The sequence below is a fragment of the Macaca fascicularis genome, chromosome 1 (genome assembly GCF_037993035.2).
Source record: "Macaca fascicularis isolate 582-1 chromosome 1, T2T-MFA8v1.1".
NCBI classification, from domain to species: domain Eukaryota; kingdom Metazoa; phylum Chordata; class Mammalia; order Primates; family Cercopithecidae; genus Macaca; species Macaca fascicularis.
The window spans coordinates 140,848,140-140,870,732 of record NC_088375.1 but is presented as its reverse complement, the minus strand read 5'-3'; the positions used below and the strand labels follow the sequence as shown (position 1 = coordinate 140,870,732).

At 33.8% G+C, this 22,593-nt stretch overlaps 1 protein-coding gene across 14 annotated transcripts in view; it reads left to right on the top strand.

The window, feature by feature from the left end:
• FNBP1L (formin binding protein 1 like) overlaps nucleotides 1-20,975 on the top strand; it is a 106,542-nt gene extending 85,567 nt beyond the window's left edge. For 4 of the 14 annotated variants that reach the window (XM_045367052.2, XM_045367034.2, XM_045367031.2 and 1 more), the window contains 9 exons: nucleotides 669-872; nucleotides 2,294-2,452; nucleotides 7,029-7,043; nucleotides 10,069-10,178; nucleotides 12,837-12,969; nucleotides 13,343-13,437; nucleotides 15,269-15,417; nucleotides 17,267-17,425; nucleotides 19,268-20,975. In XM_045367052.2, coding sequence (XP_045222987.2) covers nucleotides 669-872; nucleotides 2,294-2,452; nucleotides 7,029-7,043; nucleotides 10,069-10,178; nucleotides 12,837-12,969; nucleotides 13,343-13,437; nucleotides 15,269-15,417; nucleotides 17,267-17,425; nucleotides 19,268-19,449 — 1,206 coding nt within the window. In that variant the 3' untranslated portion in view covers nucleotides 19,450-20,975. Of the gene's footprint in view, nucleotides 1-668; nucleotides 873-2,293; nucleotides 2,453-7,028; nucleotides 7,044-10,068; nucleotides 10,179-12,836; nucleotides 12,970-13,342; nucleotides 13,438-15,268; nucleotides 15,418-17,266; nucleotides 17,534-18,723 lie in introns of those variants that run through there. The other 10 variants (XM_074001306.1, XM_045367043.2, XM_074001326.1 and 7 more) reach the window with 4 other exon arrangements.
• Nucleotides 20,976-22,593: the final 1,618 nt, after the last annotated feature.

Below are 22,593 nucleotides of genomic sequence, written 5' to 3'. Positions count from 1 at the left end.
GTCAGTAAAGCATTCAGGTAGAGGTATGTATATCTAAAAACAATACTTATGTGAGTTTAAAAATTTTAAGTACATGGTATTAGACTTTACTTTCAAGCGTTTTTTGTACTCAGTAGTGTTTATGAGATCTTTCTCGTGTTGCTCTGTTAACATTCCACAGTATGTATTTAATGTATTTGTCTTTTCCCATGTTGAATTAGTTAGAAAGCTTTTCCCACTCATCTTTTACTCTCTTTTACAGTTAGATGTTCTTTCCTCACTTCAAAGATTAGCTTCTTTGTTGGCATCTGTCTTTTAAAGCAAAAAGCCTTTTTGCTTTGAAACTTCTCAACATTTCTACTTGATAATAACCTCTTTCTGTATTCTTTTTGTCAGTTAGGTCTTTTTCAGCTAAGTAGTCTTCAGATGAATTTCAGGTCATTAAAGCTACCAAGTAAAAACATTTTATGAATATTATAAATTAAGTGGTAATTTGCAAGTATATTGGGATTAAAATATTTTGGGTTTGTTACACATTCATGGGAATAAATTATTTACTTTAATGATTACTGTGGAATTATTTATTTAAACTTATATTTGTTGTTTTCTTCTACTGAATAAAGGTATGAAAGCTAACGTGGAATTATGAGCAAGTGAAACAGTTTTAAAACTTAGTTTCTTTTGTATAGGACTCTCAAATGGTGGTAGACTCCTTCAAATCTGGTTTTGAACCTCCAGGAGACTTTCCATTTGAAGATTACAGTCAACATATATATAGAACCATTTCTGATGGGACTATCAGTGCATCCAAACAGGAGAGTGGGAAGATGGATGCCAAAACCACAGTAGGAAAGGCCAAGGGCAAATTGTGGCTCTTTGGAAAGAAACCAAAGGTAAAAGTCATAAAATTCTTATATGCTAATCAGTTTAAGTGTACCAACTAAAACAGTGTGGGTATTGAATGGAAAATGATTTACCATTAATGGAGAATAAATATTTTCAATTTGAATGATTCAGTTAACCTTTCACTTATATTAGAAATACCTTAATAGTAACAGTTATTTATGGATTTAACATTTGATTACCACTTAATAATGGGTAAGAGTATTAACAAAGTTGTTAATATCTAGTTAAATTATATGCTTTTGAAGTTTCATTTGTATGTAGTTTCCATCCGAATTTTTAAGGAAACATGATCTAACTAAAATACCACTAAAATTGCAATTCTCAAATGGAATGAATGATTGACCACAGCCATAACACATGTCAAATTAGGTTTGACAGATCATACTACTAAAATTATTTTTATCATCCATATGAGTTTTTAATGGGAAGAGTTCAGTCTTCTTGGTTAATTGAAGTTTAAAACAATTTCTAGTTTGGTAAGAGAATCTCACTCTTGACTTCTTGTTAGAACCCGCCTTCTGATGTGCTCTTTATTTTAGATAGATCTAGGTCAGCATGTGAGCAAATGAAATAGATGGGTGCTTTGTCTTTCTTATCAATTAAATGGTTGTATTAGTGTCTTATTAGTGAGGAGAATAGAGAAATACTTTTAATCTGATGCACTATATTTATTAAAGTCTACTTGATTATTTTAATTCATTTTTTGATCATGGCATATGAGTGTAGATAAAATTAAAATTTAACTCATTATAATATATTTATATCTTTAAAAGCACAATTATAATTAACTCATGCTTTATTTATGCTTTTAATAATATTGTCCAGTCAAGAAGTTGAGAGGTAAAACCTGTTTTAGTCAGATCAAGGTAGCTAGAAGAGCTTAGATATAGAAGGAATACTGGAATTAAAAAGGTGAAATAAGGATGAAATAGAAATAGCCTGAGAGGAAAGCCATTAATGTAATGAAAAGTTGTTTGCCTATTTTTGATAATAATCAGTTATAGTTTTAATATTTTATGTGTGACATTACCTGTTTAGATAACTTTAGGTGTAGCTGCCAGCTTTATTTCTTGACAAGTACCATGGTAGTGCTAATATTCTAGAAATTAGAAGAGAATTTTAAAATCTAGGCCATATTGCTTTCTTTGACAATATAATGTGTGTACTCTGTATTTTTAATTTGTCCGATGTAAAAAGTAATCAAGTGAAATGGTACATTTTAAAAAGTAATTTGATTTTTTTAAATGATAGTTTTGGGCAAAACTATGTTTACTTTCTCATAATATTTTTACAGAAAACTTTATTTGAGATTTATTTTGTGAAAGTATGTTGCCAAAAATAGAATTTTCATTTAGGAAAAAACTATGCACATTTGGCTTATTGATTCCTTTCTTTATTTCCATATTAGCCACAGTCCCCACCCTTAACCCCTACTAGTTTATTCACATCCAGTACTCCTAATGGGTCCCAGTTTCTCACATTCTCCATTGAGCCCGTGCATTATTGTATGAATGAAATAAAAACAGGGAAGCCCAGAATTCCTTCTTTCAGAAGCCTCAAAAGAGGGGTAAGTTTAATAATGGGTTAAAATGCATGATGGCCTATTGTGTGTGTAGTGTGGCTTTTAATACTCTCCACCCTCATTATAAGGCTCTCTCCTATAAATACACAGTTTAAAAACACCACAGAATTAAGAATAGCTGCCCTCAAGTTAAAAACAACTCCTCTTTATAACATTTGAAATGCTCAACCATAAAAGAATGGTATTATAAAGAGGGTGCTGGGTACAATCATATTTTAGCTATTTTTTTGTTTATGTGAAATCATATGTTCACCATTGTCTTGTAATGTATTTACATTTTTAAGACTTTCAGTAATTTGTCACTGGAGTTACTCTTGTAATAATTTGTCACCAATGCTGACTTCACCTGCCAATTTTATAAAGTATTATTTTGTCGACGATAAAATGTCAAACTCAATTTTAATTGCCCTGCTTATTTTCAGATGTATAAAACACAGTTTCCAATAGTTAAAAAAATTAAAGATAGGCATTTTAAATATCAAGATTGTTGTAGATCAAATTGAGATAATATATTAGAAGGTAGATTGTAAATTGTAAAGCCTACAAAAATACTAGATATCACTGAGTAATGTTTACTAAACTGTTGTTTAGCAACAACTGTTATACTACTAATAAATACATTAGTGTTACTTTACTGTGTTAGTGAGGTAATTTTTCTTGTTTATGTTTGATTTTAAGGGTGTGCTTTTAATATTAATAGCCTGTAATTTAGACTCATTTATAAGATTTGTTTGAGCATTTGTTGGAAGATTTGAAAAACATAGGTTTGTTAACCCATAGATGAGAAATCAGTCTGTCAGTGCCATAAGAAGCCTAACAACAATAATCTAAAGTTAGGTTGTTTCATTCTTCCTTCTTAGACCCTTCCCTCCCTTCTTTTCTCCTCTCTTCTCTCTCCTTTCTCCTCCTTTCCTTCTATTTTTCTTTCTTTCTGTCTTCAGATTGCATTTTGGCCTCCTGTAGAACAAGACATATTAGTTTAGGGACAAGATTATATCTATGTTGCCTTAAAACATTATGACAAACTTAACTAATGTAACTAATGCAGCAGAAATGTCCAAGTGTGTTATGTCTTTTTTTGGGATTCTTTTTTCCTCCAATGACATGAACTTCTTTGCATCTATTTTACCTGATTCTATGTGTGGATGGTAGGTAATTGATGACATTTTGAAAAGTCCCCGTGGATGAGTCTGTATTATAACTACAGGCATGCCTATAATCACTTCCAAAAGCTCTGAAGACTTGTTTGAAAGACTTTGAGAAATCATATTTGGGATTTCTATTGCCTCAGTTATGAGGCTAGAACTCATTTCTATGTTGCTTCCCTATGGCAGTTTATTTACTACTTATTTTTAATTTTAATTTTTTTTTATAGAAATGTGTTGTTGCCCAGGCTGATCTCAAACTCCTGGGCTCAAGCAATCTTCCCACTACAGCCTCCCAAAGTTGTGGGATTGCAGGCATGAACCACCACTCTTCTGGCAATTTAGACTACACTAAATATTATGTTGTTACGTAAATCATGAGAAATTACCATGTAGTAGTCACGTTTTTGTAATCATTTGTATATCCTACATAATGAGTCTACCACGCCCAGTTAAAATAGTCATATTTTACACTATATAGTCATAGTCATATTTTTCACATATAGTCATAGAGATGCAACATAAGTGTAATTCTAAGAAAAAAAGAAAAAAAAACCTCAGGCAATTAGAGCTATGAGCCCTGGACAGAGAAGCTTAAATATGTGTCATCTTATTATTATTATTTTTAATAAGTTTGTAGGTAGAATTTTACAACTGTAAAACTTAAAAGCATTTGCTTATTATTTGTTTCTCACAAATTATAGATATTCATAAGTTATTTTTGTAGGGGCCTAGTTTTAGAAGGCTGAAATCCTCTCCCAGATTTATTATTAGCTACCATTCTGAAGAAGAAAGCAGCATGCAAGATAGAAAATATGACAAACCAACTGGGGGTTTAGAGGACAGAGCAGGGAGGAAAGTGGATTACAACTTTGAGGTTGAGAAATTTTTTTCTTTTGATTACTGTTTGGTATTTACTAGATATGTATCTCAAAAATTAACCTATAGAGATTTTTTTTTCCCACTTAAGAATTTTCTCAATATAGAAAAATTTTAAAAAAAGGAGGTAAGCTTTAAGTAAGCCTATTTATATGTTTTTACATGGAGTTTTCAGTCTATTAAAGATTACAGAACAAGTCTAGAGGTTTCTTAAAACCGATGAGTTGTACCGTTCAGTTCAGAAACTCTTGTTTTGTGCAATATTTGCTGCACATTGCTTTTCCTAAATAACTTCTTTAAAAAATTATGATTTTTTTTCTTTCTTTTCCTTTTCCTTTTTTAAAGAAAAACTGGTGTGTACAGAACCCAATATAAATTAAGGATATGAAAAATGTTATCTTACACCAGTGTTTTTGAGTTTGACAGTGGTATCAGCAGATCTTTTCTGAGGGAGGAAGGTCTATAATTTCATTCTGTGACATTAAGTTCTAACTGTTAATAGATATTTGAGGATATACTTGAACTTAACTACTTAAAAACAAACTAATAAATTTTACTCTATTGCTACTTTATTTGAGTTTTATTGGATACTATTTTTTAAGTTATTAGCAATGAGTCCAGGTTTTCTCTCTGAATTATTTATGACTTTATAGACTTTCCGAGACTTTTTTCTAAGCTTTTCTCTCTCCAGAGTAGTTCTCATGAAATTTTGTCCTATGTAAAATGAAATACACCTAATAATTGTAATTGCCTAAATGATTTCCTTTTTAGCTCTCTTGTGTTTATTAAATGTAGTTGAGTATATGAAATTTTCTAGTTTATGAGTATATAATTGTATATGAGACTAAGATATTTTTGTGTGGAACCTGTATTAGTTTAAAACCTTACACAGAATATATGTCTACTATTTTTACAAAGAACTTGAGTTTTGTATATCCCCAAATCTAATTATCAGATTTCCAATTGATAGTAAGACTAGATTAACAAACAGCTAAAAATTTTGATATTTCAGCTATAATTATCTTAATGCTTTCTCTAAAAGATTAATATAGAAATTGGAAAGATAATTTGAATCACTTAGAAATTTCGCTGGTGAAAATTATCAACAGATAAGTCAAATTCAGATACTTTAAATGTTTTGTTGCTTGTCCTGTATATAATTTCGTTTAATAACATTTTTGAAAGACCATGAATATCTTTCTTTAAACCTTTTTATTTCCTTACCAGGAGTTTTTTCATAGCAAAGTAAATTGTGGTTTTTGTTTCTCAAAAATACTGACAGTCTAAAGAATGTTAAACTTAATTTGGAAAGATAATGCATAGCAGTGACCAACTCATCAGAGATAAGGGGTAGATATTTTTGTCAGATTATTTATTAAAATTCATTCATATTTTTAATGTGAATTTTTTACCTGACATCTCCCCAACACCTTCTCTTAAAACATCATGATTTAGAAAACAGGGAAAAGTAAAAATTTTAGAGGCTGCTCACCAATTGAGATGAATGTGAAGATTAACTTTATAAAACTCTGTTGCATATTCTGGGTCACCGTGTGTGTGTATGTGTGTGTGTGTGTGTAGTTGGGATGCTAGATAGATGCTGTGCCAGTTGGAGAATCCTACTGACCCACAAAATGTGGGAGATATATCCATATTCATATTCATATCTATATCTATATACACACACATATATATACATATATAAAGTATTGTTATTGTATAAGAGCACTATGGTTGGTCTCTTCAGAATCTGTGTCATTTCATATTTTCAGAAAGAATACATTTTAATCAGTTTTCTATAAATTGAAGTTATGTTTTTAGTGTTATTCAAGCATATGGATTTTAAAATAAAACCTGAAAAATAGAAGCTATATTTTTAAAGCAAAATTCAACCTATATATTTGTATGTATTAGGAAATGTGTATGGGAAACTTGAATCTGGATAACTCACTATTTTGAAAATAATGTGTTTTTAATGTATCTCTACATTTAAAAAGATCTTAAAATGAAAGTAAAAATGTTCCCTCACCTAACCATGGTATATTTAAATTCAAACAGTACTTGGAACTATAAAAATGTAGATAATAGTGTTTTCTTTAATGCACTGGAAAGAACATTCTATTTTTTTAATATTTCACGTAAGATTTCTTTTTAAATGTCTAATCTTAGAGCTCATATTCACCTTTTCAAATGTTAGTAATTTGAGAATAAACTGCTATAGAAGTGAAATCCACTTACATAAAATTCACTTTAAAATAAAATGCATGATTACAGATAGAATGTTTATTTTTAAGTTTTAGTTAAACATAGAAAATATCTGCCCATTATCAGTGTATGCTTTTTTTTTTTCTTTTTTTGCAAGTAATTTACTTTTCCAAAATGTGCTTAAAATGGTTTTTCTGGCATAATTGTTTGAATTGTGAAATGTATGTGATTTATTTTAGTATTGTAAAAAAGAATAGGCTATTGCATCTTCTGTATTATGGTTTCCTGTGAATAATTTACCATTTCTTTCTGTTTTCCATTGAACTATTCAGTGGTCGGTGAAGATGGTAAGCCTTATGTGCTGATCTATATACTGTGCCAACATTAAGTAATCTCAGAACATTGTTTTGTTTAATTCAAAGCAAGTGGTAAATTACATCCCACGTTTTCACCTTGTGTGTTTTTTCTTTTTATAGTTTCATAGTCCAGCATATGCCAGTACTCTTGATGTCATAAGATTAGAAAATAATGTGGTTAATTGTCATCAACCCATTAAGTTCTTAAATGTCATTGAATGGAGTCCTTGTCATGTTACAGAAGAGGGTAAAATTGTGGTTAAACATTTTTTAAAGATTACGTGGTAGAGCCACAGTTTGTTATGCAGAAGGAAAATTTAGCAAATATTATTTTTCTTAACAGCCTTTAAAAAAATCATATACATTTGATTTGTAGTTTTATCACCAGAATCATTAGATTTTTCCAGAAAGAAAGAAAAATTTCCTGCTAGTATCATTATGGAGTTAGTCGTTGGTTCTTCTGTACTATTGAAGGAGAATAGAAGCACATATGATCTAAATATCCTGTGTGTGTTTGGCAGGCAGCGGGGGCGGTGGCAGAGAAGGTGTGTATGGGTTTGGGATGTTCCTTGGTATGTTTATTTCAAACAAATTAATGGATCTACATTAGGAACTAACCCCAAAATTATTGTGTAGGAAGCTACTGAAAAATAGATTACTCTTTTTTTACACTGTTGGAATCAGCCTTTTATAAATTCCTTTGTAGTAAGAGAGGTTGTTAAATGTCCCAGAGGTCTTCTGAACATCCATAGGAAATAAAGTTAAGTTTAATTCTCATATTCTATATAAGAATAGGGTTCTAATATCAAATGGGATATTCAAAATGTAAGTGCCTCAGTATTTACTGTTCATAAATTTGAGAACAGGGTTTGATAAGGGATATGTGGAATTCTGGCAGATTTACTTGTAGATTATTGTGAGTTTATCATAATTTTAACAACAAAAAACCCACAGTATGTTGACATGCATTTCTTCATCTTATTCAATACTTTTTCAAGATTTTAAGAAATATTTTTTAAAATATAAATTAGGAAGTTTATTTTTGGCATATATATGCTAGTTTTCAAAACCTGTACTCCTTGTCTGTAATCCCAGCTATTTGGGAGGCTAAGGTGGGCGGATTGATTGAGCCCAGGAGTTCGAGGCTATAGTGAGCCATGAGAGCTATGATCACTCAACTGCATTCCATTGTGGGCAGCAGAATGAGACCCTGTCTCTACAAAAAACCTTCAACTCCAAATTAGATAAAATACGACAAATTTATGTTACAAATTAACCAGTAAATCTAAAGGAAATCAACAAAGGAAATTTCACTATTGATTTATTTAGGTCAGATTGGGTTGATTGAGATCCTTGTTTCTAGTGATTGGTAAATGAAAAAAAATAAAAAATACTTAGGATCCCCTGCGTTTTTCTAGCAAGCTTGTTGAATATCCATAATGTACAGGCCACTGGGGAAAGAGACTAGGGATTCTGTTATTAATTAAATTTTACATTTAATTATAGCTCATCCTAGGAGTGAGTTTTCTCTTTTCTGAAAGTAAGTGACTCATTCTTACACATGGTGAAATAAAGCTATTTAGCATATGTTACAGGCATAAGTGGCCCAAAGAGCAAGAATGTATTTGTTTTGAGAGCTCCTTTTAGCATCACTTTAACAAATTGAATATTTATATGCTTTTTTCTTTTCTTTTTTTTTTTCTTTTTAAAGATGGAGTCTCGCTCTTGTCTCCCAGGCTGGAATGCAGTGGCGCGATCTCGGCTCACTGCAGCCTCTGCCTCCCGGGTTCAAGTGATTCTCCTGCCTCGGCCTCCCGAGTAGTTGGGATTACAGGCGCCCACCACCATGCCTGGCTAATTTATTGTGTTTTTAGTAGATACGGGGTTTCATCATGTTGGCCAGGCTCCAGGCTGGCCTCAAACTCCTGACCTCAGGTGATCCACCCGCCTCAGCCTCCCAAAGTGTTGGGATTACAGGCATGAGCCACTGCGCCTGGCCTCATATTAATATTCTTAAAATAACCATTTTGAAAAGAAAATGAATAGTGATAGGCATCATCAATTTCTGGAGTATATATAAAGATTTAAGTAATATAGGTTTATATTAAATAGATTCAATAGTTGCTAATATTGGTTCTGTTGTAATCTGTAATAACATAAGTAACAGTGATTAAAATAACATTTAAGGGAAAAGATGTCAGTTGGATCAGATGTTTACATTTAGATACTAGTACTTTTTCTTAAATTGCATAGTTTCTTGAATATCAAAATTTAAAAAATTTTTCAGACATCAAGGATCTTTGCTAAAGAAGGATTTTATCCTTCTTTCAGTAACAACTGAAGTATGTTATTTGGTTTACAAAAGGTTAATTGAAAATACACTCTTTGTTGGAATATAGTTTCTGCTCAGTGGATAGTTCTGTCTTTGGTTTTTAATGACCAGGTATGTTTTGAATGGTTTAATCAATCGTTCAAAGACTGTATGTAGTATCAAAGTATATTTCATTAGATTGTCTTTGTGAGGTAAGTTTCTTAATTATATTCATATTTTCAGTTTGAACATTTGTAACATTCTGAATGTCATGGCAATGGGTTTTATTTGGAAATGTTGTGATATGTTATATATAAAACAATACCCTGTATAGACAAGAAATGTTATGTGTTTCCATTTTGTTGTTGTTGCTGTAAGAAGGTTTACATGTATTCATTATAATCTGCCAAGATTGGAAAGTAATGTGATACTACCTACTGGTTATCTGTATCTGGGTATGATTTTACCTATTCTGTTACATGGTTTTATAAAATGAATGAAATTTGAGCTCTTTCTTCAGTACATTGTTTCATTAACATATACGCATAAACACACACATCTGTGTAGATTTTTTTTAAGGGGTTGCTTGAGGCAAATTTGAAATTAAACTTAAGATTGGTATGTATTCTTATTTTATAGCAGGTATATTTTAAAAATAACGTTTCCTGAAAATGTCCGTTATAATGATTTAGATTCTCTTTTCAGGGCCCAGCACTAGAAGATTTCAGTCATCTGCCACCAGAACAGAGACGTAAAAAACTACAGCAGCGCATTGATGAACTTAACAGAGAACTACAGAAGGAGTCAGACCAAAAGTATTATTCCTTTAAGTTTTCTCTATCATTATTGCTTATTTTAGGATCTACTTTGAGTGACACCCTTAAGTATGATATACAGAAGCCTTAAAAATCATATATACCAATTGAAATATCTTTTGAGAGAAAATTATACTCCTACCCTGGAAATTTTTATGGTTACCCTGTCATAGGTTAGAGAATTTCCTTGGTTGCAGATTTTTATTGGATGCTAATAGTGTATATTTATGCCTTCATTAATTTGCAAAAAATTTCTCAATGTTTTATTGTCAAGAGTAGTTTCACCAACACTAACCACCTGTTGTTCTTTGATACATTTTCATTTTGCTTTTATATGTGAATTGATTTCATTAGCAACCTGAGGCTGTTTTGTATGTAGCAAAACATTTGGCAGACAGTGCTTGATTACTAACAGCTTCATATTTGTTCACACATAGGTTTACTTTTTTATTTCATTTTTACAAGAAGTTTCCTCTAGTTTAATTTTTTTTAATGGACATAGAATTATATATGATAATTAAAGTGTTATTACAGTGAATTGGTGACTTGCTAGATCTTCACTGAGGATAAAATTGGAGCTTAAATTGTAGCATGAGAGATTGAAGTTTTGATGTTAAGAATTAGTGTATCAGATATGAAGTGGCGCTTAATCATATGAAATATTGCAATACCTTTGATTCTCATTCACAGTAGCTGTGTTCTGTAAAGTCACTGTGAACCCTGAATTATGGAATATTGAAACATTGCTCTTGGGGAGATACAGGGTTAGGTTCTAGGTAGCCACTGGTCACAATGTTTCCATCAGCTGATTGACACACAACCTTTTTTTATTTGTGTTCCTGTGCAAAAACACCTTATTTCATATATGATGTTGATTTATTAAGTTTGAATTTTTTCTGATAGCACTGTAACTCATGCTTGAACAAAGCTTATCTAAGACATGTATTTTCTCTGTAAGTAATAATATTACGTCCTTCTTTTGCTTAAGAACACTAGACAGCATTTCATTGCCATGCTTAGGGGCTATTTTAAACACCAAGATCAACAAAAAGCACAAAAATGTGAGAAACATTGCACTAAATGAGTAGACTGCAAAAAGGATACATGTCCAGAATATGAGAATACAAGCAGAAAGGCCAGAGTATTACTGGTTTGACCTCAGCTTGGAACCTGAATGTTGCTTCTGGTGACTCAAATTTTTCTCAGATATCTCCATGTCCAAAACAAGAATAAAGGCACAGAAATGTTAATGTTCTTGCCATGGCCTGGAATTAGTGCTAATCCAGAGAGATTTGGTTCAAAATTATGTGGAGCATAATAATAGAAGTTGAGGATGAAGAAGTATAGGACTTGTGAAAAATTCTGAATGCTTTTCTGTGGAGTTCTGTAGGTATTACAGTCCCCAGTTATTGAGAGAAGGGGTAACATTATTAGCTCTGTGTGCTAAAAGATAATTGAAAGCTGTATGAAGGGTAAATAGTATAGGAAAGAGATTGGAGGTAGAAGACTTTAACAATATGGGTGAGAGATGCTGAGGGCCTAAATTAAGGTATGGCCATGGGAATAGAAAGGAGGAATAGATAAAAGAATCATTTCAAAGCCAAAGTAGGTTGTACTTTTCTCCTGATTGGATGCTGGAGAAGAGAAGACATGGAGGAAGCTTAGAAAAAAAAAAAAAGAAGGCTTGCAGCTATAGATTTAATTGCAACAATAAGAAAAAAGTTTAGGGCAAAGATAAAGATTTTGTTTATGTTGATTTTTCAAATGTGAAAAGTCCATATTGGAAGTGTCCAGTTGAGTTTAGAAATATGAATCTAGAGTTCAGGAGAGAAAGAGGTCTGGAGATACGCATTTGAAAATCATCTGAACATAGATGATATTAAAACAATTAAGAGATCATCCTCAAACAAGACTGTAGGAAGAGACGTGAAGAAACCTTTGTCATTTTATGTAATACACATTTAAAGGTTGAACAAAGGAGGAGAAAGAAGCCAGTGAGGGAGATTATGAGAAAGAGGAAAAAGAAAATGTACCCTCTAGGAAGTCATGAAGGAAGAGAGTATTGAGGAGTGTTAGTCAATAGTGTCAGATGTTAGAGTCAAGAACAGCTAATTGAGGCATAACCGATTGTGATATGATTAGAGAATAGGAGGTAGGTTGAGAGGAGTTGGCAAATGACTGACTTTGGGTGGGGGCAAGTTAAAGCTGCCATTTCTATTTCTAGCAGAGGTGAGTGGGAGGACAATGATGATGTATGAGCTAAGGAACACTGTGGAATAGTGTGGCTGAGTTGGAATATAATGAATTTGATTTGGGACATGACGAGCTGAAGAATGTTATTCTAGCCCTTGATTTTGTGTGTGTGTGTGTGTGTTTGTATATATACATCTAAATAAAATTCCTTGTTTAGAAAGCAGGAAATAAGAAATGAACTCTGTTCTCTTTTGGTATTCCGATTGTCTTGATAAATTACTGACTCTATATATGTTATCACCTTTATGCAAATTGTCTTTAATCAGGTCGTGTTAGACAAACTTTAAAAGATATGACTCTACTTAAGATTAAGCTGCGTATGAGTCCCCAGAGTCAAATAAAACTCTTTTATCTGGAAGCATATGAAGTTAATATTTAATTCTGTGGTTCCCTTCTCTTTTTTAGAGATGCACTCAACAAAATGAAAGATGTATATGAGAAGAATCCACAAATGGGGGATCCAGGGAGTTTGCAGCCTAAATTAGCAGAGACCATGAATAACATTGACCGCCTACGAATGGAAATCCATAAGAATGAGGTAGAGTTGTTATTCAGCAGTTGTCAAGATAAATTATTTTTATAAACTTCATTATGATAGATTGGTTTTTCTTAGAATTATCTTCAAATGTTTATATTTAATGTTAGGGTTTATGATCTAAAAGTGTTATTGTGATGTGTGTTATTTAATCTCCTTGAAGTTTTTTATTTAGACCTTTATATAAAATTAAATATTTATACTGTTTTTTTGAATCAGCTATAAAGTTGATCATTTGACCAATTTGGAATAAAGGTTTCACATGTCTAAGAATTACATAATTATAAAAACAAACACATTTTAAATGTAGAAGTATAACTTATGAGCTTTTAAACGTATTTATTGAGCTCAGTTGTTTGCTTATTTTTTTCCTAAGGCTTGGCTCTCTGAAGTTGAAGGCAAAACAGGTGGGAGAGGAGACAGAAGACATAGCAGTGACATAAATCATCTTGTAACACAGGGACGAGAAAGGTCATTTTTTGTATTTTATTTGTATTTCTTCTCCCCAAAGTTTTCTCAACCTTTTGTCCTAAACTTTATACAATTCGTTTTTTTCTTCCAAATTTAACAAGTTCAGCTTTTAATAACCTCAGTCTTTTGAACCTAAGTAATTTTCTTTAGTGACAATTACAGATGAAGTAGGAAAGTTCATCTTGCTATTCAATCCTAGTTTGTCATGCATCCAAACACAGAGCTAGGAACATAGAAAATTCTTGGAGCTACAGTCTGAGGGCGTAGGCTCCTCAGGCATTGGAAGGTTTCTTAAGGTTCAAGTGGAGTTAGGGTCGCTTATGCCAAAGAAAAATTTTGCTATCAAATAGCTCAGAGTTTTGTGAAGAAAAAAAACACGTATTGTTAGTTTGGACCAGAGCTTCCAAAAGACACTTTGCTAAGTTTCTGTACCACTGGGACATTTCTTTCTTGATGTATTGTATCTTTTTTTCCAGAATAAAAGTCCGCAAATTAGGATTCATCTTAGAGAAGAATGTGAGCGGCCTAGTAACAACTCTTAGTTTTCTACTTAATTATAGTGTAATCTAAGCAAGTTCATTTTTAATGCTCCCTGAATCTCAATTTCCTGAAGTATAAAATGGAGGTTAAAACATCCACCCTTTAGGTTTGTTAGTATAAAAGTAAATAATGTACCTAAAGCACCTAGTAGTAAATAGTGGTAATAATAGTATGACTTCTTGAAAGAGTACGTATCTTTAATCTGTCAAGAGATACCCACAAATTACTGGTTTTTGTTATTAGGTAAAACTCAGATTAAAAGGATCTAATTTCTTTGGCATGTGTTATTTCTCTGGCTTCAGGCTTACTGAAAGTACTGTTAAAATCTAATTCTGTAAAATTTTCCATTATTAAATCTAATTCAGTCATTGGATTCTTCAGCAAAATTATTAACATTTTTCTCTGATTTAAAAAATTTTAAGAAAAATAAATTATATTTGTATTACCTGCTTTTTTGGATTTTTTAAGTTACCAACTTCCCTGTTACCATGATTAGTTGGAAATTTACTTTATGTTTTATTTTAGTTGAGAATCTTCTAATTTTCAGTGACAGAGTGAATACTTTACCCCTTGTGGCTTAAACCAAAAATGGACTTCATTGGCTGACTTTAGGGAGAGCTTGATCTAGGAGCGCAGATGTTATCCCCGGGACTCGATTTCTGTCCACCTCACAGCTGTGCTTTCTACTGTGTTGGCTTAATTTTAAGGCTCCAAAGCTCTAAGTGAGTATTCCTGCAGGTTCAAGTCCAGTAGAAAAGGGACAGAGTGAGTTCTCTTCCAAGAGTCCCAAGCAAAAGTCTCTGTGCATTTCTTACATCTGATTAGGTTACAGGACTTCCTGTGAACTGGTCATGCAGATGCTTGCTCTGATGGCCATTCCAGATCCAGAATAGAAACAGTTCAACCTGAAGCTTGTGAACTAAACATAGGTCTGCATGGGTCCCCTAAGGAATTTTAGGATGATAAACTTGGGATGATGGAAGACAAATGTCTAGAACGTTTTTCTGTTTTATCTCTAGACCTGGTGATAGTGAGATGTATTTACTGAATAATACTTTGTGCCTAGAATATTGTAATCTTGTAATTTTTTTATTTCAGGAAATTCAGCAAAGCAGCATTTTGTATTAGAAGTAATTTGTATACTCGACGTTTGAAAAAAATAGGGCTTAAGTGGAAACCGTGTCATTAATATTTAATTTTTGGAATTGATCCTGAGGATATCAATTTATAAATAATCTATATAATTCTCATGTTTATGATACTTGATCAGAGATAATTTTTTGTTTTACAGTCCTGAGGGAAGTTACACTGATGATGCAAACCAGGAAGTCCGTGGGCCACCCCAACAGCATGGTCACCACAGTGAGTTTGATGATGAATTTGAGGATGATGATCCCTTACCTGCTATTGGACACTGCAAAGCTATCTACCCTTTTGATGGTATGATTTTCTTAATAATATTGTATTTGATAAAATTGGTTCTTTAAAAGTATTTACATCGAGTCACTCACTGTAGTGTCCTTATTTAAGTAATACACGTTGTCAGAAAATTATCCCATTTCGGCCGGGCGCGGTGGCTCAAGCCTATAATCCCAGCACTTTGGGAGGCCGAGACAGGCGGATCACGAGGTCAGGAGATCGAGACCATCCTGGCGAACACGGTGAAACCCCGTCTCTACTAAAAAAATACAAAAAACTAGCCGGGCGAGGTGGCGGGCACCTGTAGTCCCAGCTACACAGGAGGCTGAGGCAGGAGAATGGCGTAAACCCGGGAGGCGGAGCTTGCAGTGAGCTGAGATCCGGCCACTGCGCTGCAGCCCCGGCGACAGAGTGAGACTCCGTCTCAAAAAAGAAAAAAGAAAAAAGAAAATTATCCCATTTCTTTAGTATGCATACTTTTGTTTTAACTGTATTATAAATGTAGATATTTTTCTTCCATACATGGAATTAAAAGGAAATTACCCATGTTACTAGCATCCTAATACAGATTATTAATTAATTATCAATTTTGGTCAATGCAGAATTTTCACCAGAGTTCTTACTAATGTGTACATGTCCTAAACAAAGTTGAGACATCTTGAACATGTAGCCCAACCCAGGAAGCGGGATGCTGGTGGATGCCACTTCATGTTCTTCCTCCTTGTAGCTTACTAACATTAAGATACAGGCACGAGGCATAGTTAGCTGAATGCCATCATCATATACTAAGTCTGTAGGCCACCTGTTTAGATGAAAGTGGGAGAGAATGTAGTAGCTACTGACTGTGCTATCTCTTACCCCATGAAAGTTGAAGAACAAACTCTGGAAGGGAAGTAAGGCACTGAGGCCCTCTCCTGCAGATTTTTAGTTCCTCTTTCTCCTGGACTCTGAAAAATACTCTCCCTCAACTAGCAGGAGAGCTGAGTAACACTTTCATTAAAAAACTGTTGTAAAATGGTGCTTGATTTAAGGTCCTTCTCCCCACTTCGTGTTGGTTTAAAATTGAGCAAAGTCTCTAGTAACTTCTTATTAGAAAATATATTAAATTTAAGACCTTGCAACCAAGTGCAGTGATGTGTGCCTGTAGTCCCAGACACTTGGGAGGCTGTGGTGGGAGGATTGCTTGAGCCCGGGAGTTCGAATCCAGCCTGGGCAGTAAGACCCTATCTCTAAAACAAAACAAAACAAAACAAAACACTTGCTATAATGTAATCTAGAGAGTCGGGAAGTAATTTAGCACATGTTAAATGAAGATTCACTTGTGAAAATTGTTACTGCTAAGCAGGTTGGGGGTGGTTGGGGATAGAGAGTAAAAGAGTTGTGTATGGCCATTCTGTTTCTGCCACCTCTAGAGTCAAACCTGTATTTTTCTCTGCTCTCCCTTCAAATGGTATTTTTTCCTTCTTTCTTCCCACTCTTTTGCTCTCTAGTTACTATTTTCCTAATCCATACCTAATGAATTTTTTTAGATAGTAAGACACTAAAATTTGGGTAAAGAGTTGGAATAGTGACATAGGAATTAGAATACTCTGTCAACTCATGTAATGTCACTGTGGCTCAGTTACCTTCATCTGTTACATGGGGGTGATGTTATCCAGCCCTGCAGGCTTATTATGCAGCTCAAATGGGAGAATGAATATGAAAGTGCTGGGTAAACCACAAAGCATAATAGAGATGTTGCTAATGAGAATCAGTAGTTCCAGATACATTGAAATCTAATAGGGTTTCATTGTATTTTGTGTGTTGTATTTGTAACTTTAAAAAAATATATCACATTTCTTAAATTACGCTTGTGAAAACTCTCATCTAGGACATAATGAAGGTACTCTAGCAATGAAAGAAGGTGAAGTTCTCTACATTATAGAGGAGGACAAAGGTGACGGATGGACAAGAACTCGGAGACAGAACGGTGAAGAAGGCTACGTTCCCACGTCATACATAGATGTAACTCTAGAGAAAAACAGTAAAGGTGCAGTAACTTATATCTAAAGTAACCAGGCACCTTTGTGCCGTGTGTGACATAGAAAGAGTAACATAAAATGAAAACACATTCAATAGGTTGAAAAAAATAAGAAAACTTAAAGGGCATCCAAGATTAATTGTTCACTATGTGAGCTGAGTGTAGGCTTGATCTTGTGAATATTACCACAAGAAACATTTTGTGGCACTTTACTGTTTGAGTAATGTTGGTGTGAAGCTTAATTGATGCCTTTTGCTTTATGTCCTGCTTAAGTCTGTGTGAAGGATTTGTGTTTTTCTGCCTTACAAATAGAATTTGATTTATTGGGCAGGAATTCATGGATAGTAATGCTCTCTGCCCCCTTTACTTCAGAAAACACAGTGACTATAGTGAATTTGAATAAGTGAAACTGCTCTGAAATGCCATGGAAAGCCGACTACCCAAAGAGTGGTTTCTTCTAGGAGTTTGAGTTTGTAGCTACAGTTTTCAAGAAGAAAAATAGTAGTTGGAAATTTGGTAAAATAATAAAATCATTTTCATTTTCTTCCCTTTTCTTAACTTTGGTTTCCTAAAGGAAGAAAATAAACACGTAGCACATAATCTATTTAAATAGATTTAAAGAGAGTTGCAAAATAAATCTCCTGGTCTAGCTCTTAGGTGAATAAAAGAGATTTTGTTTGAGACCTCAAAATATTTTGAGGTTAACTGGTAATTTTCAATAATTTACAGGCTTCTTTCCAAACTAATCTTATACTTTGTATGTTTGATCTTGAAAATATCTTTTGGGAAATACCACTTTAGTGATTATTTAGCATTTAGCAGTTACACAGAAAAATACATAGTTATATAGAAAAATGCACATTTGAAGATAGAGGAAATGTTGAATGGAGGGGAAGTTTTGACAGATTTTATTTTAAAGGAGAAACTTTTTGACTATCTGGGTTAAAGGAAGATACGTATACCACCCTTTAGGGCATTTTGTTATTTTAGCTGAATCGTTAGTTATTAGGATAGATAAATTTTTCCAGTTAATTTCAGCAAGCATTGTTGGAAACACTGTGCAGTCAAGGACTGTGCAGTGCTGGTTATGTGATCACACCCTGAGTCAGTGGTGTGGGGAAGTAAAGTGAAGAAGCAGTAAGATTGGTTTTTAATTTTGCCTATGTTTTAAATTCTCCTGGTATTTTCAGTAGCTGACTGTAAAATGATTAGAGACATTTGGGACAGGCACTTTAAACTGAACACCCCTTTTGGTTTTACCAAAGGTCTTCAGTAATTGTTCTTTTCTTTTTCCTCCTGGACTGCAGGTTCCTGAAGAGGGTTTCTGAGGAAATGGGCAAGATGTTGAAGGAGGTTACATGCAGCTGCTTTTGGGGGGAGGGTATTAGAGTTGTCAGGCTCAAAGAGAGTGAGAGAAGCAAGTTGCATGAGTGCATGTAGACATGATTATTTTTTACTAACTTCATTAGCATTTCCATACATTGTTTTAAAAAATCATACCAACCCTTAAGTTCTTAGTTCACAGTTACTCCCACAAAAGAAAAAGCCAACAATAGTGTACCATTTTTCTATTTATTTTATTGCTGTCTAATCAATAAAGAATGCAGAGCTGTCAAAAAATGTGTCTTACATTAGCGTCCCAACAGGATTGTCTCCCTCCCAGCTCTGTTTTAATTGGCTTTTAGACCCACTATCTGTCAGATCCTTGCCATCTGTCAGTGTCTGCCTGTGCCACCTCCGTGCTTGCTTAACATCCTGTTGCATGTCTAGAGTGACTGAGCTAGATTTTTCAGGCATGTCTTTAGATTCCCTTGTTCTTGTCAAAGCCTTTGTTTTGTTTTACATTTGTAGTGCAAATCACTTTGTCAAACATCTCCAGCACGAATGTTTCCATCCTAGTATTTGTGCACACTGCTATAACCTCCCCACTGCAAACATTCCAGTTTTGGCATTACGAAGAAGTAGCCTGTGAAGCTGAGGTATTTATGATAAGAAAAAGAAAACATCTCTGCTGTAGCCTGCAGCCCAGTTGAAAGAACTCTTTGAAACGTGACACATCTTCAGCACCTCAGTCTGGGAAGAATCTATAGTCAGCACTGAAATCCTGGCATAATAAACACGGAAGATACTCACCACCTCAAGACAAAGGACTGTTGTCAAAAGTCAGCTGCTTCCATTCAAATGCTGCCTTAAACTAGAGTGCCTAAATCTGTTGATTGCCAACACTACCACTACAGTATCCCACAAAGGGCTTTATGTGTCAGCTCAGTGCGACCTCCTTTAACTCTGCAGCACTGCTGCAGCTACCGACGTAGCCTCGGTAGGTGGCTATTAGAGCTCTACCATATACAATGGTGCATCTTCAAATTTATGCATCAAACTAAAGACATGTCCAAGTCCATTTTACTTTCCTCAGTGTTTTTATGAGAAGTTTTATGGACCTCCCCCAATTGTCTTTTTATTTGGGGTTATGACGATCATGTTTGATAATTACAATGATAGTCTGTTTCCACGTGATGCTTTTGTTTGAACCTGATAAAATTTAGTGAAACTTTGTAATGATCTATGTGCACTTTTACTTGTAAAATGGAATTTCTGTATGTTTATACTTGTAAATAGGATTGTTGTTAGTGCTCCTGTTGCTCATGGTGTCCTGCCTCGCATTTGTGATTCTGTTAATGACTTGTATCTTAACTAATTTCTTAGTGGTGTTGTAATAGGGAGATGGGGCAGGTGGGGGGTTATTTGTACCACTGAATCTTCATTAATTTGATTCTTTACTGTTTTGAGGGGAGAAAGAACGTGAAATGGTTTGTGTATTATTGAATTTTAAGCAATATTTTAGAAGCTGTGTGACTGCTTTAATAACTTTTTCCCAGTGTTATTTGAATCATACTACCAGTTATACTAAAGCTAAATGACAATTGTGTGAAAGTTACTGCCTTCATAAGATCAAGTCACCACTGTTACACAGCTGACATATAGTGTATTACCTTTGCAGCTAGTAAACTATAAAGTTTAGATATTGAATCTCGTTACAGGGTTATTTATATAATGTGACATTATTCAGTACTGACAGACTACGTGAAGTAGTTTTAAAATCTAGTGCTATTTTTATTTTAAAGGTTAGCAATGAGGAGGAAATGTGATCTGGCTATGTTTGTCTTCTGTACAAAGCCTGAAGTGCTTATGGTTTTTTGGCTAACAGCCACAGAGGGCAAAGTTTAAGACTATCTTGTAAGGACTAACTGTTCTTTTCAAGCTACTGTTTGTTTTTCTAAAAGCAGGATTTGCTTCCGTAGGAGGCAAGTTCCTTGACGTGGAATAGTGCAACCTGTATATGGGTTATTATAATAGGAAAGACATTTGTACTTGCACAGTTTAAATCATTCTTAAATTTTGAACATGTGAATTGTCCCAAAAAATCTTTAATTTTTTGGTAATTTTTACTCTCTTTGTGCACATGTTGATTTCTTAATGGTAAATCCTTCATTTAAAGATAGTGTTCTCTGTTGAGAATATTTTCATGGAATAAAACAATCTTTTCATGGCCTGTTAAGGTGTTTAGTGTGTGATCTTTCATTGCTCTGTGAACCAGAGATGTGATGATTTTGTTCTTGAATGTGCCAAGTCTCAGGTAATACAGAGTAGATGACAAATTCCGTAAGTGGGACAACTGTTTTTTTTCTTGCAAAGCAGTTTTGGAAATTTTATTCTAATTTTGGTTTCTCTAAGCTTTCCTAAAGGGGGAAAAAAAAGTTCACTGTCTCTTTAGAGTGAATTTAAATTGCTTGCAATAATTTGGATTTATCTTTCTTCTCCAGTAGCTGTGTTGCATAGACTTTCCTTTTACACTATCTATCCACTGCGTCCATAAGAACTTTCCTTGTACCTCATAGCCCAGTCTAGCCACTACACGCTGGACAGCATTTCCTGTGCTCTGGCTTGATTCCTGATCAGTTACAACACCCAGGTCTTCCTGGCATTTCAAAGCATGGGAAGAACATTTGCCATAATTAGTGACATATTATCTGTAACTTCAGAAAGTCTAATTTCAGAAGATTCACCTTTTAAAAAATGGAAATATGAAACTATGACTGCAAACTTTTAGAAACTCAGAAAAGGGAATAAAATTCAGGGTAGATGCTGAACAATGAGAGGCTGTGATTGTTGAGATGAAAATTTAGAGATCAGTCCCAAGTTTGGAAGTAGGAACACACAAAACAAAATAGTAGGAAAATAGTGTCAATTGTTAAAACTTCAGATGGACAGACATTTGGGGTGGGGAGCGCAAAACAATGAAAAAGGCTTTTATTATCGAAACTAAGATCAGGGAAATCACATCCTATTTGTGAGGGGCAGATAACGTCCTTATAACAATAACAACAAATGAAAAGGTTCTCCAGGCTCATTGAAAGGGATTTTATTTTGAAGAACGAACAGATTGTAAGTATTATCTGAAATACTTGGGACCAGAAGTGTTGTTGTTGTTTTTTTTTTCTTTTTTCTTTTTTAATATTTGCATTAAATACTTACCAGTTGAGCATCCTTAATCCCCAAATCCAGAATTTTCCAGTCAGCATTTCCTTTGAGCATCATGTCAGTGCTCAGAAAGTTTCAGATTTTGGAGTTTAGAATTTGGGATTCTCAACTTGTATTAGCTTAGGTTTAAAAAAAAAATGCTTAAGAAACAATGAACTTACTTCTATGAGTTCCTATACCTAGGATCAATGTATTCTTGAGGATAGTCACTGTCAGGAATTAGGGAAACTACAGAAAACATAAGAGGCACCAAAAGATTGGGGAATTGGCAAACATACATTTTGAAGAGTAAATTCTGAGAGAAGTTGGACAACCACCCTTGAAAGTATTAGATAATGTTAGCTTTTAGGGGACAGTGTATTGGGCAACTGACTGAAGTTCCTAAGAATAAGCCATTTCAAAATAGCCTCATTTCTTTCTTTTGATACAAATGGGGGAATTCTAAGACACAATTCGTGTCTTGCTTTCAACACAATTTCAGTTTGACAAGATTTCTCACTTGTTTTTTGTGAGCTGTAACAGCACTGTTAGGGAGAATGGGAGCATTTGATGACCTGATTTGGTAAACCCAGAATCTCCACCCTGAGGAGTTTATATGTATATGTATGTTATGAACCATTATAAGATAAATGTAT